At 47.8% G+C, this 13,690-nt stretch overlaps 1 protein-coding gene across 5 annotated transcripts in view; it reads left to right on the top strand.

The window, feature by feature from the left end:
• The window catches only part of LOC108941759 (disintegrin and metalloproteinase domain-containing protein 11), a 33,155-nt gene that overhangs the window by 13,107 nt on the left and 6,358 nt on the right, over nucleotides 1-13,690 (top strand). For 4 of the 5 annotated variants that reach the window (XR_003797847.1, XM_029253870.1, XM_029253871.1 and 1 more), the window contains exons 9-23: nucleotides 737-811; nucleotides 1,240-1,311; nucleotides 1,625-1,791; nucleotides 1,875-1,959; nucleotides 2,701-2,791; nucleotides 2,994-3,045; nucleotides 3,413-3,512; nucleotides 5,727-5,798; nucleotides 5,955-6,047; nucleotides 6,504-6,584; nucleotides 6,691-6,741; nucleotides 6,891-6,954; nucleotides 7,240-7,345; nucleotides 13,137-13,256; nucleotides 13,487-13,655. Coding sequence is in view for 4 of the 5 variants with exons in the window: in XM_029253870.1 (XP_029109703.1) it covers nucleotides 737-811; nucleotides 1,240-1,311; nucleotides 1,625-1,791; nucleotides 1,875-1,959; nucleotides 2,701-2,791; nucleotides 2,994-3,045; nucleotides 3,413-3,512; nucleotides 5,727-5,798; nucleotides 5,955-6,047; nucleotides 6,504-6,584; nucleotides 6,691-6,741; nucleotides 6,891-6,954; nucleotides 7,240-7,345; nucleotides 13,137-13,256; nucleotides 13,487-13,655 (1,398 nt within the window). In the remaining variant the exon portion in view is untranslated. The remainder of the gene's footprint in view (nucleotides 1-736; nucleotides 812-1,239; nucleotides 1,312-1,624; nucleotides 1,792-1,874; nucleotides 1,960-2,700; nucleotides 2,792-2,993; nucleotides 3,046-3,412; nucleotides 3,513-5,726; nucleotides 5,799-5,954; nucleotides 6,048-6,503; nucleotides 6,585-6,690; nucleotides 6,742-6,890; nucleotides 6,955-7,239; nucleotides 7,346-13,136; nucleotides 13,257-13,486; nucleotides 13,656-13,690) is intronic. The other variant, XM_029253869.1, reaches the window with a different exon arrangement.

Below are 13,690 nucleotides of genomic sequence, written 5' to 3'. Positions count from 1 at the left end.
TAGCCCCTACTAGCTAAAAATTAAGCATTATAACAGACTGTATTCCAGCTTTGGATGGGATAAAGAAGAACACAGACAGCATTCATTACAAATGTTTAGTAAAACAACAGTAAATAAGACTCTCAGTTCCAGGACCCCTTTATTATCAAGAACCTACCTGTCAAGTCAATCTTCTTAACATGCTTTATGTTCTTCAGGCTTTCTTGACTGGCAAACACAGTCACCCCCTTACATTCCCCATAAGTCCCCCCAGCGGTTGAACACTTGATTCCATTTTTTCCCACAATCCAAGTGTTCACATAAAAACCCATTTTCCCTCCAAAACTCCCAGAAAGGCGGGTCCTTACACAATTAACAAAACGTTACCACACTTCCACAAAGGTGCAAACTCCACAGGAACTACTTCCATAGCCATAATGGTCATGATGCAGTTGAAAAACTCGAGTGGGACGTTTCTTCGGCATCCGTAATGAATGACGGGAAGGTTGTGAAAAAAAGGAAGATCAGTATGTAAATTCCAGCTCCGTCGTGACTGACAGCACTAAAGGAGGAAAGAGCAGCACATTTGATAAGTAAAACTGAGCACGCTGCGACTCATTGAAAAATGAAAGTACAATAAACGTTCTCTTGATGTGCGCTTGCCGTAGCCGCACTGATGGTGTGTGTAAAACAGCGCCGAGTGTGTGGAGACGCCTCGCCGCTCACGCTCCATCTCTCCTTCCTGCTCTTGTTACAGGTGCGACGACCCCAGTACACGGTCCTCACTGAGACTAAGTACATTGAGCTGCTGGTGGTCAATGATCATGACCTGGTAAGTGCAGTAAAGGGTTCGTTGCAATTCCACGGGACTCTGGGTAGCGCTTTGGTCACGGTGGAGCAGGAGCGCCAGAACTATGTCACTTGAGACCTAAGGAGAGCCGATAGCCCTGTGACACACGGGATAAACCTTAGGTATCCAAAGGAACTTGGAGATTTTTATGTAGGAAGCAGGGTATTCTTATTGCATAAATTAAGGATGAGATCCATGCTCCAAGGGTAGTGCAACAGGAGCGGGATTCAAACCAATAGCCTTCCGGTGGCTGTCGCTCAAGTCCACTTCTTTGCCATTAGACTCCGTGCTCCACCTGCAGCCCCCAGGCTTGCTCCCGGTCTGTTTCCAAACACAGCATTTGCCGTGGGCTGTTCCACAAGCTGTCGACCAAGCTGTTGCAGGTTTGATTATCTGTCTCGTGTCGTCAGTTTCTGCAGCTGCGGAGTTCCGCCTCCCAGACGAGGAACTTTGCCAAAGCAGTGGTGAACATGGCAGATGCGGTGAGGACACAGCTGGTTCTTCACCTCGAAGAGCATGCTTTTGTGCATTTCGCAGTCTCTAATTCGAGCAGCCGGGAGGTAACGACACATGGAATTGCGGAAAAAACACGGCGCAAACGGAGTAAAGGCCGTGAAGTAAAATAGATCTCAGCTGTGATTAATGCCAGAATAGAGCTATTAATAAAACCAATAAGGCTGTGGTGTAGAACAGCTTCTAGAGACGGCTGGGGATCTTTAAATGACGAAGCGATCCCCTTTTAATCGGTGTACAACTCTCAGATGCCACCACGAGTGTTGCTTTCGCTCATTTCAGATCTACAAGGAGCAGCTCAACACGCGGATAGTGCTGGTTGCCATGGAAACGTGGTCATCCGGGAACATGGTGTCCGTCGGCACCGACCCCCTCATGACCCTGCGCGACTTCATGAAGTACAGGAAGGAGAACATCAAGGAGCCGAGCGACGCGGCCCACCTCTTCTCGTTGGTATCCCCGGTCCACGCTCAACGAGAGCTGCTCGCTCAGGTCTCCGCAGCCACGGCATGACTCCCCTCTCCTTCCACAGGGGGCGCACTTTCCACAGCAGCCGCAGCGGCACGGCCTACATGGGTGGCATCTGCTCTCCGACCCGAGGAGGGGGCGTCAATGAGGTGGGGTGACGGCCGATCGAAACGAAAGAGTCACCCTCGCATTGTGTACCAAGTGTACAGTTTGCGTTTAATAGGGTTTTACACCCACACACACAAACCGCTTGTCCCATACAGGGTTGCAGCAAGCCAGAGCCTAACCTGGCAACACAGGGCATAAGGCTGGAGGGGGAGGGGACACACCCAGGACGGGACACCAGTCCATCACAAGGCACCCCAAGCAGGACTCAAACCCCAGCCCCCCCAGGGAGCAGGACCCACAAAAACCCACTGCGCCACCCCGCCCAGAGTTTGCATTTAATAGGGTTTTAGTGCAAGTAAAATGTTGGTGTAAATCCATGCTAAGCCTTGCTGTCTCTGTACTGCTTACTGTGGTAAGAGTAATGCTCCATTTCCTAATACTAATTTTTGATGTTGGGCTAAATCTTCCTAAATAACTTTACGAAAAGCGCGCAGTGAACAGCTGAATAAGTGCCTCCTCGGGCGTGACTACGGGTGTGTGATCAGCGCTGTTTACGACAGAGATCCGGTTGGTCGACCGCGGGCTTATTCGTGTCTTTCGGACTGACGTTGCGGAGACGTCCGCTTCGGTGTCACGGGTTATATGCGCTCAACGTCCGTGATCGCCAACACGTGTCGTCGTTCGGGAGAAAGCGTGTCGGGTCAGCGTGGAGCGTGAACCCGTGACCCGTGTCCGGCGTCGGTTGCGAAGGGTCTCCTTGACGCCGCGGTTGTGTGTTGCAGCAGGGGAACGTCGGCACCATGGCCATCACGCTGTGTCAGAGCTTGGGCCAGAACCTGGGCATGATGTGGAACACGGACCGCAGCGCTGCAGGTGGGATAACGGTTTCGCAGCAGGTCGCCGAGTTATGGGAAAGCATGGTAAAGCGGGGTGAAACCAGGTGAATGCGTCCCACTGGTATCGCCGCATCCCTATATTTGGATGCGAGTGTCGCCATGTCTTTACCACGTGGAGTCCAGAAGTAAAAAATGCTGTTTAGTGACCCCCCACCCATCCACCCTCTTCCCACCCCCAGGAGACTGCAGGTGTCCAGACCCCTGGCTGGGCTGCATCATGGAGGACACTGGGTAAGGACTGAACCAGAACTGGTCTGGAACAGATACCACTTCTTATGAATTTCACAGCTCCTCTGGAATTTCGCCGCATGACCACTGCTGCTCTTCCAACTTCCTCCCTCCGTTTTTATGTCAGTTTACTTTCACATGGCGTCTCGTGTGTTATATTATATACAAGAGCGAATGCTGCCATCTCCGCCTCTGCCGTTAATTTTTCTTAACTGCGATGTTTTAATAAAGCGATGCGGCGATTTGTTGGCTCATCATGCTACGAGAAGTACTTTGAATAATACGATTAATAATAATCACATGCAACCACTGCCCAGTAAAGCCAGTGCGCCGACCACACATGCTGCCGTCTGTCCCGCGGCTCCGGCAGGTTCTACATCCCCAGGAAGTTTGCGCGCTGCAGTGTGGAGGAGTACATGCGCTTCCTGGAGAGAGGCGGCGGGAACTGTCTCTTCAACAAACCCGTGAAGGTCAGTGTCAGTCCTCCGCAAGGGTCGCGCGTTCGTCCCGTCGAGCCATCCGCTCCTCACCGGATCGGCGGAGCACAGGGACCTGTAAGGCCCACCGCCTCGAGTACCTGCAGCCGCACGGCCGCCCCTCCGGCAGCTCTCCGCTGAAGGACGCGAGGGGGCCTCGAGCCTACCTCCGAAAGGGCACATCAATCGTTTCAAAGGGTTTTTTATGTTTAATTACCATGTTAATAGCAAGTGTTTGGAAAACACTCACTCGCACACACTCACTTTTGTTAACCACTTTTCCTGGTCGCGGTGATCTGGTGCCTATCCTCTAATCACTTGGCGCAAAGCCTGGGGGGGGAGGGGGGTACACCCTGTATGGGACACCAGGCCAGTATGCAGGGTTAAACCCCTGTAACTCGTATTACTTAAACACCGTCCCCGACGTCACCCGTCTAAGGAATTCCGATTTGCTCATACCTGCAACTAGAGAGCTGTGATGAAATGTCTCATTTTAGAACCGAGTTCCAGAAATCATGTTTCAGAGGGGTAATTAATAAATCGATCAATAGACTAATTGCGCTTTTGCTCGGTGAAACAAAAGGTGACTGGTCAGCAACAGCAGCAAAGAGAAGCGTTTCTTGGAGGTTCATCTCAGTTCATTTTGGTGAATGACATGTTTGCACCACGGTAAGGTTTTGACAAAGGTTCACCCACGATGATGTTAACCCAGCAAATATCTGAGCACCAGCTCTGCGGTATCATATTTGGCATTATTGTAGTTTAATGTAACTTTTTGCACACATTTTCCTACCTTTATAGTTAGTAATAAATGCAGTAATTGAGTAAATATGAAGTGTAACTGTTGCATGATCACTGAAATTGCTGCTGGACACTGTGTCTCTTGCTGCTCTACACCAGCCAGTGATACACCAGCTTGTACCGCAGCCATCGTGTGCCTAGATAACAGTCGACCGAGAAAATGTTCCGGTGGTTTGTAGAAAACGTAGTTTTACTTTCCTTTACGCTCAGAGCTTCCGAACCAGCTGGCTTTTTGAAAAGAAAAAAAAAAAATCTTTCCAAATTTTTTCCGACTGTTACGTTGTGTCTGGGTTTCTTACGGGGCAGTCGGTCGAGTAGCGGTGAAGGATCGTGGCTCGACGCTCAGCGTTGCTGGTTTCCATCCTGCCGCCGCTGTGTTGACTGTGAGGAGAGACATTTATGCTGATTGATCTGGTAAAAATACCCTGCTGCATGAGCGGGCATAAGGGGGGCAAACAGTTGCCAGAGCTTTAAGCTTTCAGTCAAAGGAGTTGGGTTTGAATCCCTGCTCCTGCCGCACTGCACTCGATGAAGGTTCTTACAAGGAACTGATCCAGTAAACCTATTACCTGTAAAGGGATAAATAATCGTGAGCAGTTTAGGATCCAAACCTGACATAAGTCACCAAGGGCAAAGCTGTCAGCTAAGAAAAGGTGAATGCGAGCACCACGCAGACTGTGATTTAAGGAGAGCGGATTTAAGGTACGGAAACATTAAACGAATACGGGAAATATAGGTTAAAAGCGTATTTAAAAAATGTTGACGTTGCTGGTGGCTGAGAGCATTAAAAGGCCTCATCTGAATCAAAGCAACTCGTAGTGGAACAGTTCTTGACCCGATACTTTTTGGCTCAAGTGGATTTGTCTACGAATGCTTTCGTTCAAGTGACCTTGGATTTACAAACAAATCAAATTACGAACAAACCTCCGGTCCCAGATGCGTTCTGTAACGGAGGAAGCAGCGGATACATTTCTTTGTGTCTTCAGCAGTAAGAAATCTCTCATTTCACCACATTTCTCTGAAAATACACCCAGAGGAGCCTTCAAGGAGATGCTGGTCAAAAATAATACAGAAATTCCTTGCTGATTATGCCAAAATTAGTCGATAACAATAAACTCCTATTCACCCACTTTATTTAAATTGAGCAGCACTTTTTTGAAATTCAGCAATAGTTTTTTTCACTAATTCAATGTTATATCGATAAGTAGATCTGTGTGTCATGGGCAAGGGAACGAAGGCCACTTTGACGGCCCTGCAAAAGCCCCCAGTGACTGTTGAGGTCCAGCAGAAAGTAGCAGCAAAACGCTCTTCACGTGAGCGCTAAATGCACTTCTTTCGTTGCCCATGCCTTCATTTCGCTCACGCGTCGCTCCCTTTTTGCCCCCTTCCCCATGTGCACCGACCCAGCTGCTGGACCCCCCGGAGTGCGGAAACGGATTCGTGGAGAGCGGCGAAGAATGTGACTGTGGCTCTCAGGTGGTGAGTTCTCCGCGGCGGCGCCGCACCGCCCCTCGCTGGTCACGTGGAAGTACTACAAGCCGTGAGCTCCGCGCACGTTGTTCCGCCGGACCTCCGGCTTTGCGAGGCGTCGGTTCTCGGCGCCCGTTTCAGCCCCCGTGGCCTGTGTCCATGCAGGAGTGCGCGCGGAACGGAGGGACCTGCTGTAAGAAGTGCACGCTTTCCCACGATGCCATGTGCAGCAACGGCCTGTGCTGTAGGGGCTGCAGGGTGAGCGCTCTCGGTGGCTCCTGTCGGTGCTCTAGACCTCATCCACACATCATCTCATCTCAGTATGGCATCGGTGTTTACGATGACTCACGCCGTGATAAATATACCGTGTTATAGACACACGGGAAAAGTCTGAACCGGTAGCGAAAAGGTTGAAGGAAAATTTGAAAAGCCTTCATGTAAATTGTTCATACGAAGAAGGAAGTTATAAATGACAAAACACCTTATTGTGGCATATCCAGTGAGTCTTTCTTCATGCGTTTTAAAAGCGACAGCACACGCGTGTGTGTCCGTGATGAGAAAATGCTTTCGAAAATAGGGTAGGTTTTTGCATCTGAACTAAGCCGAACATACAGGTGTGTAAATGGACTTGGAGTTGTGCGATACGAATGGCGCGGAAGTGGCGTGTGGCTCACGAAGCGGTGCGACGGTGACGTTATTCGCCGTGTGTCTCAGTACGAGCTACGTGGGGTCGTGTGCCGGGAGGCGGTGAACGACTGCGATGTCCCCGAGACCTGCACCGGAGACTCCAGCCAGGTACGGTGACGCCCTCCGCCCTTGTGGGAAATGAAGATGAAGTGCTCTCGCGCATTCTTCAAGGATCACCCTTCTCACACTGTGCACCGTGCTGTCCAAACCGCAGTGTCCGCACAACGTGCACAAGCTGGACGGATACCCGTGTGACAACAGCCAGGTATCTCGCTCCGAGTGAGCTCGTGTGTGTGTGTTTGTGCGCGTGTGTGAAACGGGGCAGCCGTTCCCTCCCACGCTCCTCGCCGCTGCCGTCGCACCGCAGTCCTTCCGTGTGTCTTCCGTACGTCTCTTCATCTGCCTTCCCCTCAGGGACGGTGCTACGACGGCCGCTGCCGGACGCGCGACGCCCAGTGTCAGGGCCTCTGGGGCCACGGTGAGAATACCGCTCGAAAGAAGCTTCGTTTCCCGCCATCACTTGCTTTGTTTTCCTTACCTTCGGGATAATTCAGGGAGTTCGTGGAGATGGAAGGTTGAAAATGATGAGTCAGGTTACATACTTTCTCAAGGGTTCGACATCTGAGCCCGTCCTGGGATGCGAACAGAACAGAGCAGCTTTCCGGGTTATGAGCCTAAAACGTGGAGACATTTCTGGTTCTTTGCAGGCTTTTTCCCCAGACAAACTGGGACTAATTCCTGTGCTGCCTCTGGCCTCCCGCAGTGTCGGCAGATCGGTTCTGCTACGAGAAGCTCAACGCCGAGGGCACGGAGAAGGGCAACTGCGGGCGCGACGCCGGCGGCCAGGGCTGGGTCCAGTGCCACAAACAGTGAGTGTCGGTGCCGACGCTTCTCCTGCTTCCGCTGCATCCGCTGCATCCGCTGCATCATCCTCACTGCTCACTAACTATCACTAACAAGAGGGGATTCTTACAGCTGATACTCAAATGTTGGCGAGATTCACGAAATAAAATGGAAATAAGACTGGAGGATTGTATGGATATGTGTTTAAACTGAATTTCTGGTAACTTCAGTCCATTAGATGAGTTTCCAAAGTACCTCGAAAAGGCCTTGATTGACTGCTTGGGTCATTTACTGCAAGTGCTTCATAAGCTACATTTGCTTTAATTTCATATCCACGCTCATGACTTGATGTAAGGACACAGATGCAAAGGGCCGCTGGGTGCCGGCGTGATGTTTTCTTTACGGTGTGGCAATGAAGGTCGAGAAAAGGAGCAGAACTCAAGGACTAACAGAGGGCTGGGGGGGGGGCGGCAATTGTCAGTATTTCCAAATTTAAAAGTGCCCAAATGGCACTTTCAGGTGTGCCAGGTGTCCATAATAATGTGCAGAGGCTGGTACCTGCATGCGAGGAGTGGAAGAGCATAAAAGGCACAGTTTTGCGTAGAAAATCGGCACAAGCTTCCCAAACTGTAGATATACCGGTAAAATATCCAGTATCTCGACTTGGCTTACGACAAGAAAAACTGATTATAAATGACTTGATAAAAATTCCCACTGTCCTGCCAAAAATCAGGCACCATCATTTGTATTCTCCAGTACGTCTTCTACAACGTAAGAAACACGTGGGTCATCGGTGTCAGTAAATATTGGGCATATTTGACACATATCCAGAAACCATGATTACAATATAGGATCATATCTTTGTTTTAAACATAAAAACGAGTCTGCTTGGAAACCTTTTCAGGCCCCACTGGTTTACCAGCCCACTTTAACCCAAAGCTGATACATTAACTGGAGACATTTACATTGTTTCATGGCGCTGATGCTTTTCTCCAAAAAGACTTGCAGTGTTAAGGTAGTAACAATTATTTACCCATTTGTACAGGTGGGTAATTTTTACTGGAGCAATTTCCAGTAGGTGCCTTGCTCAAGGCTACTTCAGCAGAAGACGGGAATTAAACCTACAACCTTCCGGTCGAGAAGACAGTAGCTCTAGCCACTACGCTACCAGCTGTCCGGGAAAAGGCCACTTCAAAGAGTTTCGAGGCTTTAGATATTTAACAACGCCAAGCGCGCACTGCGATTCCAAAGGCCATTTTCAACCTCCAACGTTGGAAACGATTTGAACGAATTGATGTGTTTGCTGCCACCTACTGGATGAAAAGTGACTTTTTTTATCGTTCTGTGTAAAATATCTGCAGTACTCAGTTGTGTCCACTGGGTGGCAGAAAGTCCTGTCTGTGAAAACTCTGCCGCCAAATTAGCGCAACATGTCCTGAATGTTAATGAAAGCAAAATTACTTTTTCAGCATCAGATTTGTCCAAAAACCAGAATTTTTATAAGTTACATTTACTTAATTTTACATTCAATTTTACAATTATGAGGATCAAATAAAGGATGGGTTGTTTTTTCAACAATGTGGCCCATACACTTGGGTTGGGTAGAAATGTGACTTGTAAATGTCTGTAGCACAGTGTCCTAATACATGAGGCTGTCTTTGCAAGGTTGTTGGTTCAGGTCCTGCTTTCTGTACTTTAAGAAGAATTAAGAGTTCAAGTCTTTCTATTTTGAGCCATGTGGCTCTTACCCTTTGGTCTGGTACGGGTGCTTATGAAGTCTGAAAAGCTCTATAGCACAGCGTCATACTGTGTGAGTGTGTAGTTTCAGGCTTCTTGGTTCAATTCCTGCTCTTGCCAATTTAACATGCAAGCCTTTTTTGAGGCATGTGGCTCTTGCCCTTGGGCATAGATGCAAAGCTGGAGAGAGAAGTGTCTAAGAAGCTCCGTGGAGTTTTGTGTAAGAATCCATGCCCAAGTTCCTGAGGTTGCTGGTTCGAGCCTCAGGGACACCTTTCTGTTTGAACCGTCAAGGTGAGGAGAAACAACAGAGATGTTAAAAGACATAATTCCTGGGCAGTGGTGTGGCATAACAGGTAAGGAGCTTGACTCCTAACCACAAGGTCCTTGGTTCGGTTCCCCGGGGAGGTAAGTATGGACCGTATACCTGAGTCCGCCGCTGCCCATGGCGCCAGCGCTTCAGGATCCGTTGGTGTGAGTGATGGAGGTGTGGGGTGTTTTAGAGTGAATGTGTAAATGGAAAAAAAACTGCCCTGTTGAGGGGCCCTTTGTAACCTCTTAGGCAAAAATCTTTGATTTCTTCTACCCACTATTCTATTATAGTAGGTTACTTTCTAAGTTTAGTGTATTTACACATGTTCTTTCCCAGGACCAACTTCATCTTCACACATTGATCTTTCAGTATTTATATGTTGGTAGGGTAGATCTGTTGCACTTACCTTAAATGTACAGCTCCTTCCAGGCACAGGACTTGAACCCTGGGTCACCACCACGCACACCTGGTGTTTTAGCTCCTGCGCCACACAGCCAGGAATCACTTCTCATCTCTTTTTTTTGCGCTTTTATTATGAAAAGCGACTTTGTTGCAGGGCTGGAGAACAAAACAGGTATTGTTTCTCATAGGGGATTTGATACCAACCTTTACTGGCTAAAGGAGCACCACACTAACCTCTCAGCCACGCAGCCAGTGACGGTAGCTGTAGCCCTCCAAACAGCTCATGAACTTTACTTTCACAGAGGATTAAAAACATACAAGCAGTCAGAAATGAGATTTGAACCATAACATGCTTGAGCCTGGAGCAACAGTTTTTACCACTCAGCCACAGAGGCACTTGTCCTGTTGACTGTAAAAGTTCTACTCTTGTATTTGAAGAAAACATTTTCTTTCAGAAATTTTAAAGGAGTCACACACAGGACTTGAACCCCAGACAGCCCGCACATGAGAGAAATGCCTAAACCAGTGCCCCACTGGAGGAGGTGAAAGCTTTGTTCTCAGTTCATATGTATTGGAAGGGATACAGGTCTCCTTTATTTAAGCAGAGTACTTTAACCGCTGTGCCATGTGGTCAACTCTGCAAGTGCAGCTCTTTGTTAAGTAGCTGGACCATATGGTAAAGGCACTTTGTAGAACTGGGGGCATTTGAGCTCAAGGAGAAAGTGCAGGTTAAACTACTACCCTGAATACTCAACCACACACAACCATTTACTGGGTTTTTCTCACACACAGCACTAAGTACTGCTGACCTTGAACACTAAACCTTTGGTGGGAAAGGCGGGAACCTTAACCACTAGGCCACACACTTGGCCACGCCCCCTCACCTCTTTTCACCTCTCTTCAATGTTCAATAGTGGTTTTAATGAGTGCAGTGCTGGCTGTTGACTGTAACATTACCTTCCACTGTCACACTTCCATCTGCTCATGAACATCGTGAACTACAGCTACCTTATTTTACCCTGTTACTGGACTAACTAATATCTCCTAAGAATATTGTGGGAGTGACAATAATGTTGATTTTGACAAAAGTATTTCGAGTGACACATCATGAAAAATAGTATTTTCTCTCTCACTCCTCTCTCTCCTGCCACCGTGTGGACAAAAAAGTTACTGCAGTTCCTTATTCACTTAAAAAAACCACACAGAACCAACTGCAGTATCACGAGTGACCACAAGGTGGCAGAAAAATTCTCCGCCAAATTAAGAACATTTCGTAGCGATTTTTCGGAAGGATGAAAGAGTCCTGTAACTTTTTCAGTGTCAGCAACAAAATGGGAATTTCTTTGTTGATCTGTAAATGCCCCAAAGACCTCTGGGTAATTTTTTTTCCAGTATGTTTGATAAGTTATTCTTGTTTGAATTTCATATTGACACTTGTGAACAGTTACTGGACGCTTACGGAAAGGAGGAGGATGAGGCCCAGACGATGACAGAAGGGGAAAAAAATCTTCCACGAGTCGAAAGACGGTGGCACTTCTAGTGGCGCAAACTCCATGCTTCTGCTCCTTTTCTTACCGACGCCGATATGTGGCAGCGGCCTGATGTTGGTCACTTTTGTCACCATTTACATTCTTTAATATGCCCTGCTCACTTGGGTGGAAAAAATACTTTTGTCTTCGTCTTTTTGGATGCCACTCATTTTGTTTGGTTCTCCAGTATCTGTTCACCCTCTTGTGTTACACCGATTCAGTGTTACTGGAGAAACGCTTCTCTTGGCTCCAACAGCTGGTAAGTTCTGAAGATGTTTATCCGTGGTTCTTGGTACTCTGGCGGTTGAAGCACAGCTCTCGCAATAAGTTTGTGTTGGGTTCAAAAGTGTTTTCTGTCAACCACTCAGCCGAGTCTCATACGGCTGCAACAGTTTGATCCTCTGGCACTAAAAGCTGAACAGCTGTATTTGAGAAAGAGTCACATGAAGGACTTGAACCCCAGACTTAAAAATAAAGTTCCAAAGAAAGAAATCCCATTCTGAGTGCTGGCATAGTCTGCAGTTCATGTAGTAGCTTTGTGAGAAAGTGAGCTGGTAGTTCGGTCATCCCTCAATACATTTGTGTATGAAGCAGTAAACGATAGAACTAGTAACATTCTGGTTGCTGGACGTTTGTGCTGCAGGTGGGTCTTAATGTGAGACACAGCAAGAAATGAGTCCGTCTAGTGACCCGTTGAGGAATTTTAACAGCAGAGATGCCACAGAAGAGGAGACGGGTGTACATGGCATTTTCTGATGATTTTAATTGTCGGAAAGGGTTTCTTACATTTCTGCGTGTTTGTCTCAAAGATATGACACAATTATGACACAAAGATTGCCGTTCAGTTAATTTTATTTTTGTACAGCTCCACCTCCAACAAGTTACCAGTCCCCTCTTCCTCCCGGTGCAGCCTGTAGCGTAGTGGTTATCGCTGTTGGTTTTGGACCCGGAAGTCACAGGTTCAATACCCACTTCTGTCTGTGGTACCCTTGAGCAAGGTAGTTACCCTAAATTACTCCAATGAAATTACCCAGGTGTAATAACGGGTAAATAACTGTAACACTCTCAGCCGCTTAGGAAAAAAGCATGAGCTGACTGAATAAATGTAATTCACATTTATTCATTTTAAATTTTCATTAATTCATTTAATTTGAACTCATTCAATTATTAATTCATTTTAATTTTTTCATGCAGAAAAAGAAAAGGAAAAGAAACAATTTAGGAGTGCGATTATGAATTGTTGATATTCGGCTAACCCTTCTCACAGCTCCTGTGTGATGAACATTGGTTCATATGGTGGAAAGAAACTACTTAATCAGGCATTTGCATCTAAGGGTCTCTTCCTGCTGATGTAATGAACATGTTGTATTTTCTATAAGATGTACATCAATTTGGAGAAAAGCGTCTGATAGATGAATAAATGTAAGTTGTCTCAGAATGATCGATAACATATGTAGACAGTGTAGAGAAATACTGAAACTAATGCACAGTTTAAGAACTGTGTCCATCCATCCATTTCCTCATGTATCTATTGAACTGAAATAACACAATCATTGTGGTAAATCATTTTGGAGGAGTGTGTCAGCCTTCCTGGAGTCGGAGCAGAACATACGGTTGGACATTTTGGGACGGTGTGGTCTGGGAACCTGGTTCGGATACACTACAACAGGTTCCTTCCTGGGTGACGGTCCAGCAACTTCCGGCTTCATTCACCGTCATTAATTACCGCACGCGCTTGTAGCCCGATTTGCATTCTAGGGCTTGGCTACTCTTTGTGGGCTTTCTCTACCCACAATGCCCAGCGTTATGGCACTCGCATCGATTTTACTTTTCTAGGGATGTGCTGTGTGGATTCCTCCTGTGCGCCAACATGACGGCAAAACCCTTGTCCGGAGTCCTCCAGGGCGAGGTCACCAGCCTGACCATCTACCACCAGAACAAGTACATGGAGTGTCGGTAAGTCAAAGGAACTTTCCGATCTTGGACGGCGAGAGACACGCAGAGGCGGATGATAATCAGAGGTAAAGGTACGGGAAGCTGCTCATGCATCGGTGCCAAGAGCCAAAGCTCTGTCTTCCTCCCAGGCTGCTCTGCAAATCTCTCATGAATGGCTCTTCAGAAACGAGTACTGTTGAATGAAAGCAGGTCCTCTGACACCGTTTTCCAACACCTCCCCGGCTCTTCAGCGGAGGTCATGCCGCGCTAGATGACGGCTCTGACTTGGGCTACGTGGAGGACGGCACTCCCTGTGGCCCCAACATGATGTGCCTCGACCGGCGCTGCCTCCCGCTGGCCGCATTCAACCTCAGTACCTGCCCCGGTTCTTCCTCCAGCCACACGTGCTCTGACCATGGGGTAAATAAGCGTCCGAAGGTTGTCTCCTGCTGTGG

This window comes from Scleropages formosus, chromosome 8 (assembly GCF_900964775.1).
Source record: "Scleropages formosus chromosome 8, fSclFor1.1, whole genome shotgun sequence".
Taxonomy (NCBI): domain Eukaryota; kingdom Metazoa; phylum Chordata; class Actinopteri; order Osteoglossiformes; family Osteoglossidae; genus Scleropages; species Scleropages formosus.
Note: the sequence above shows the minus strand (reverse complement) of the source record. Positions and strands in the feature narration are given on the sequence as shown.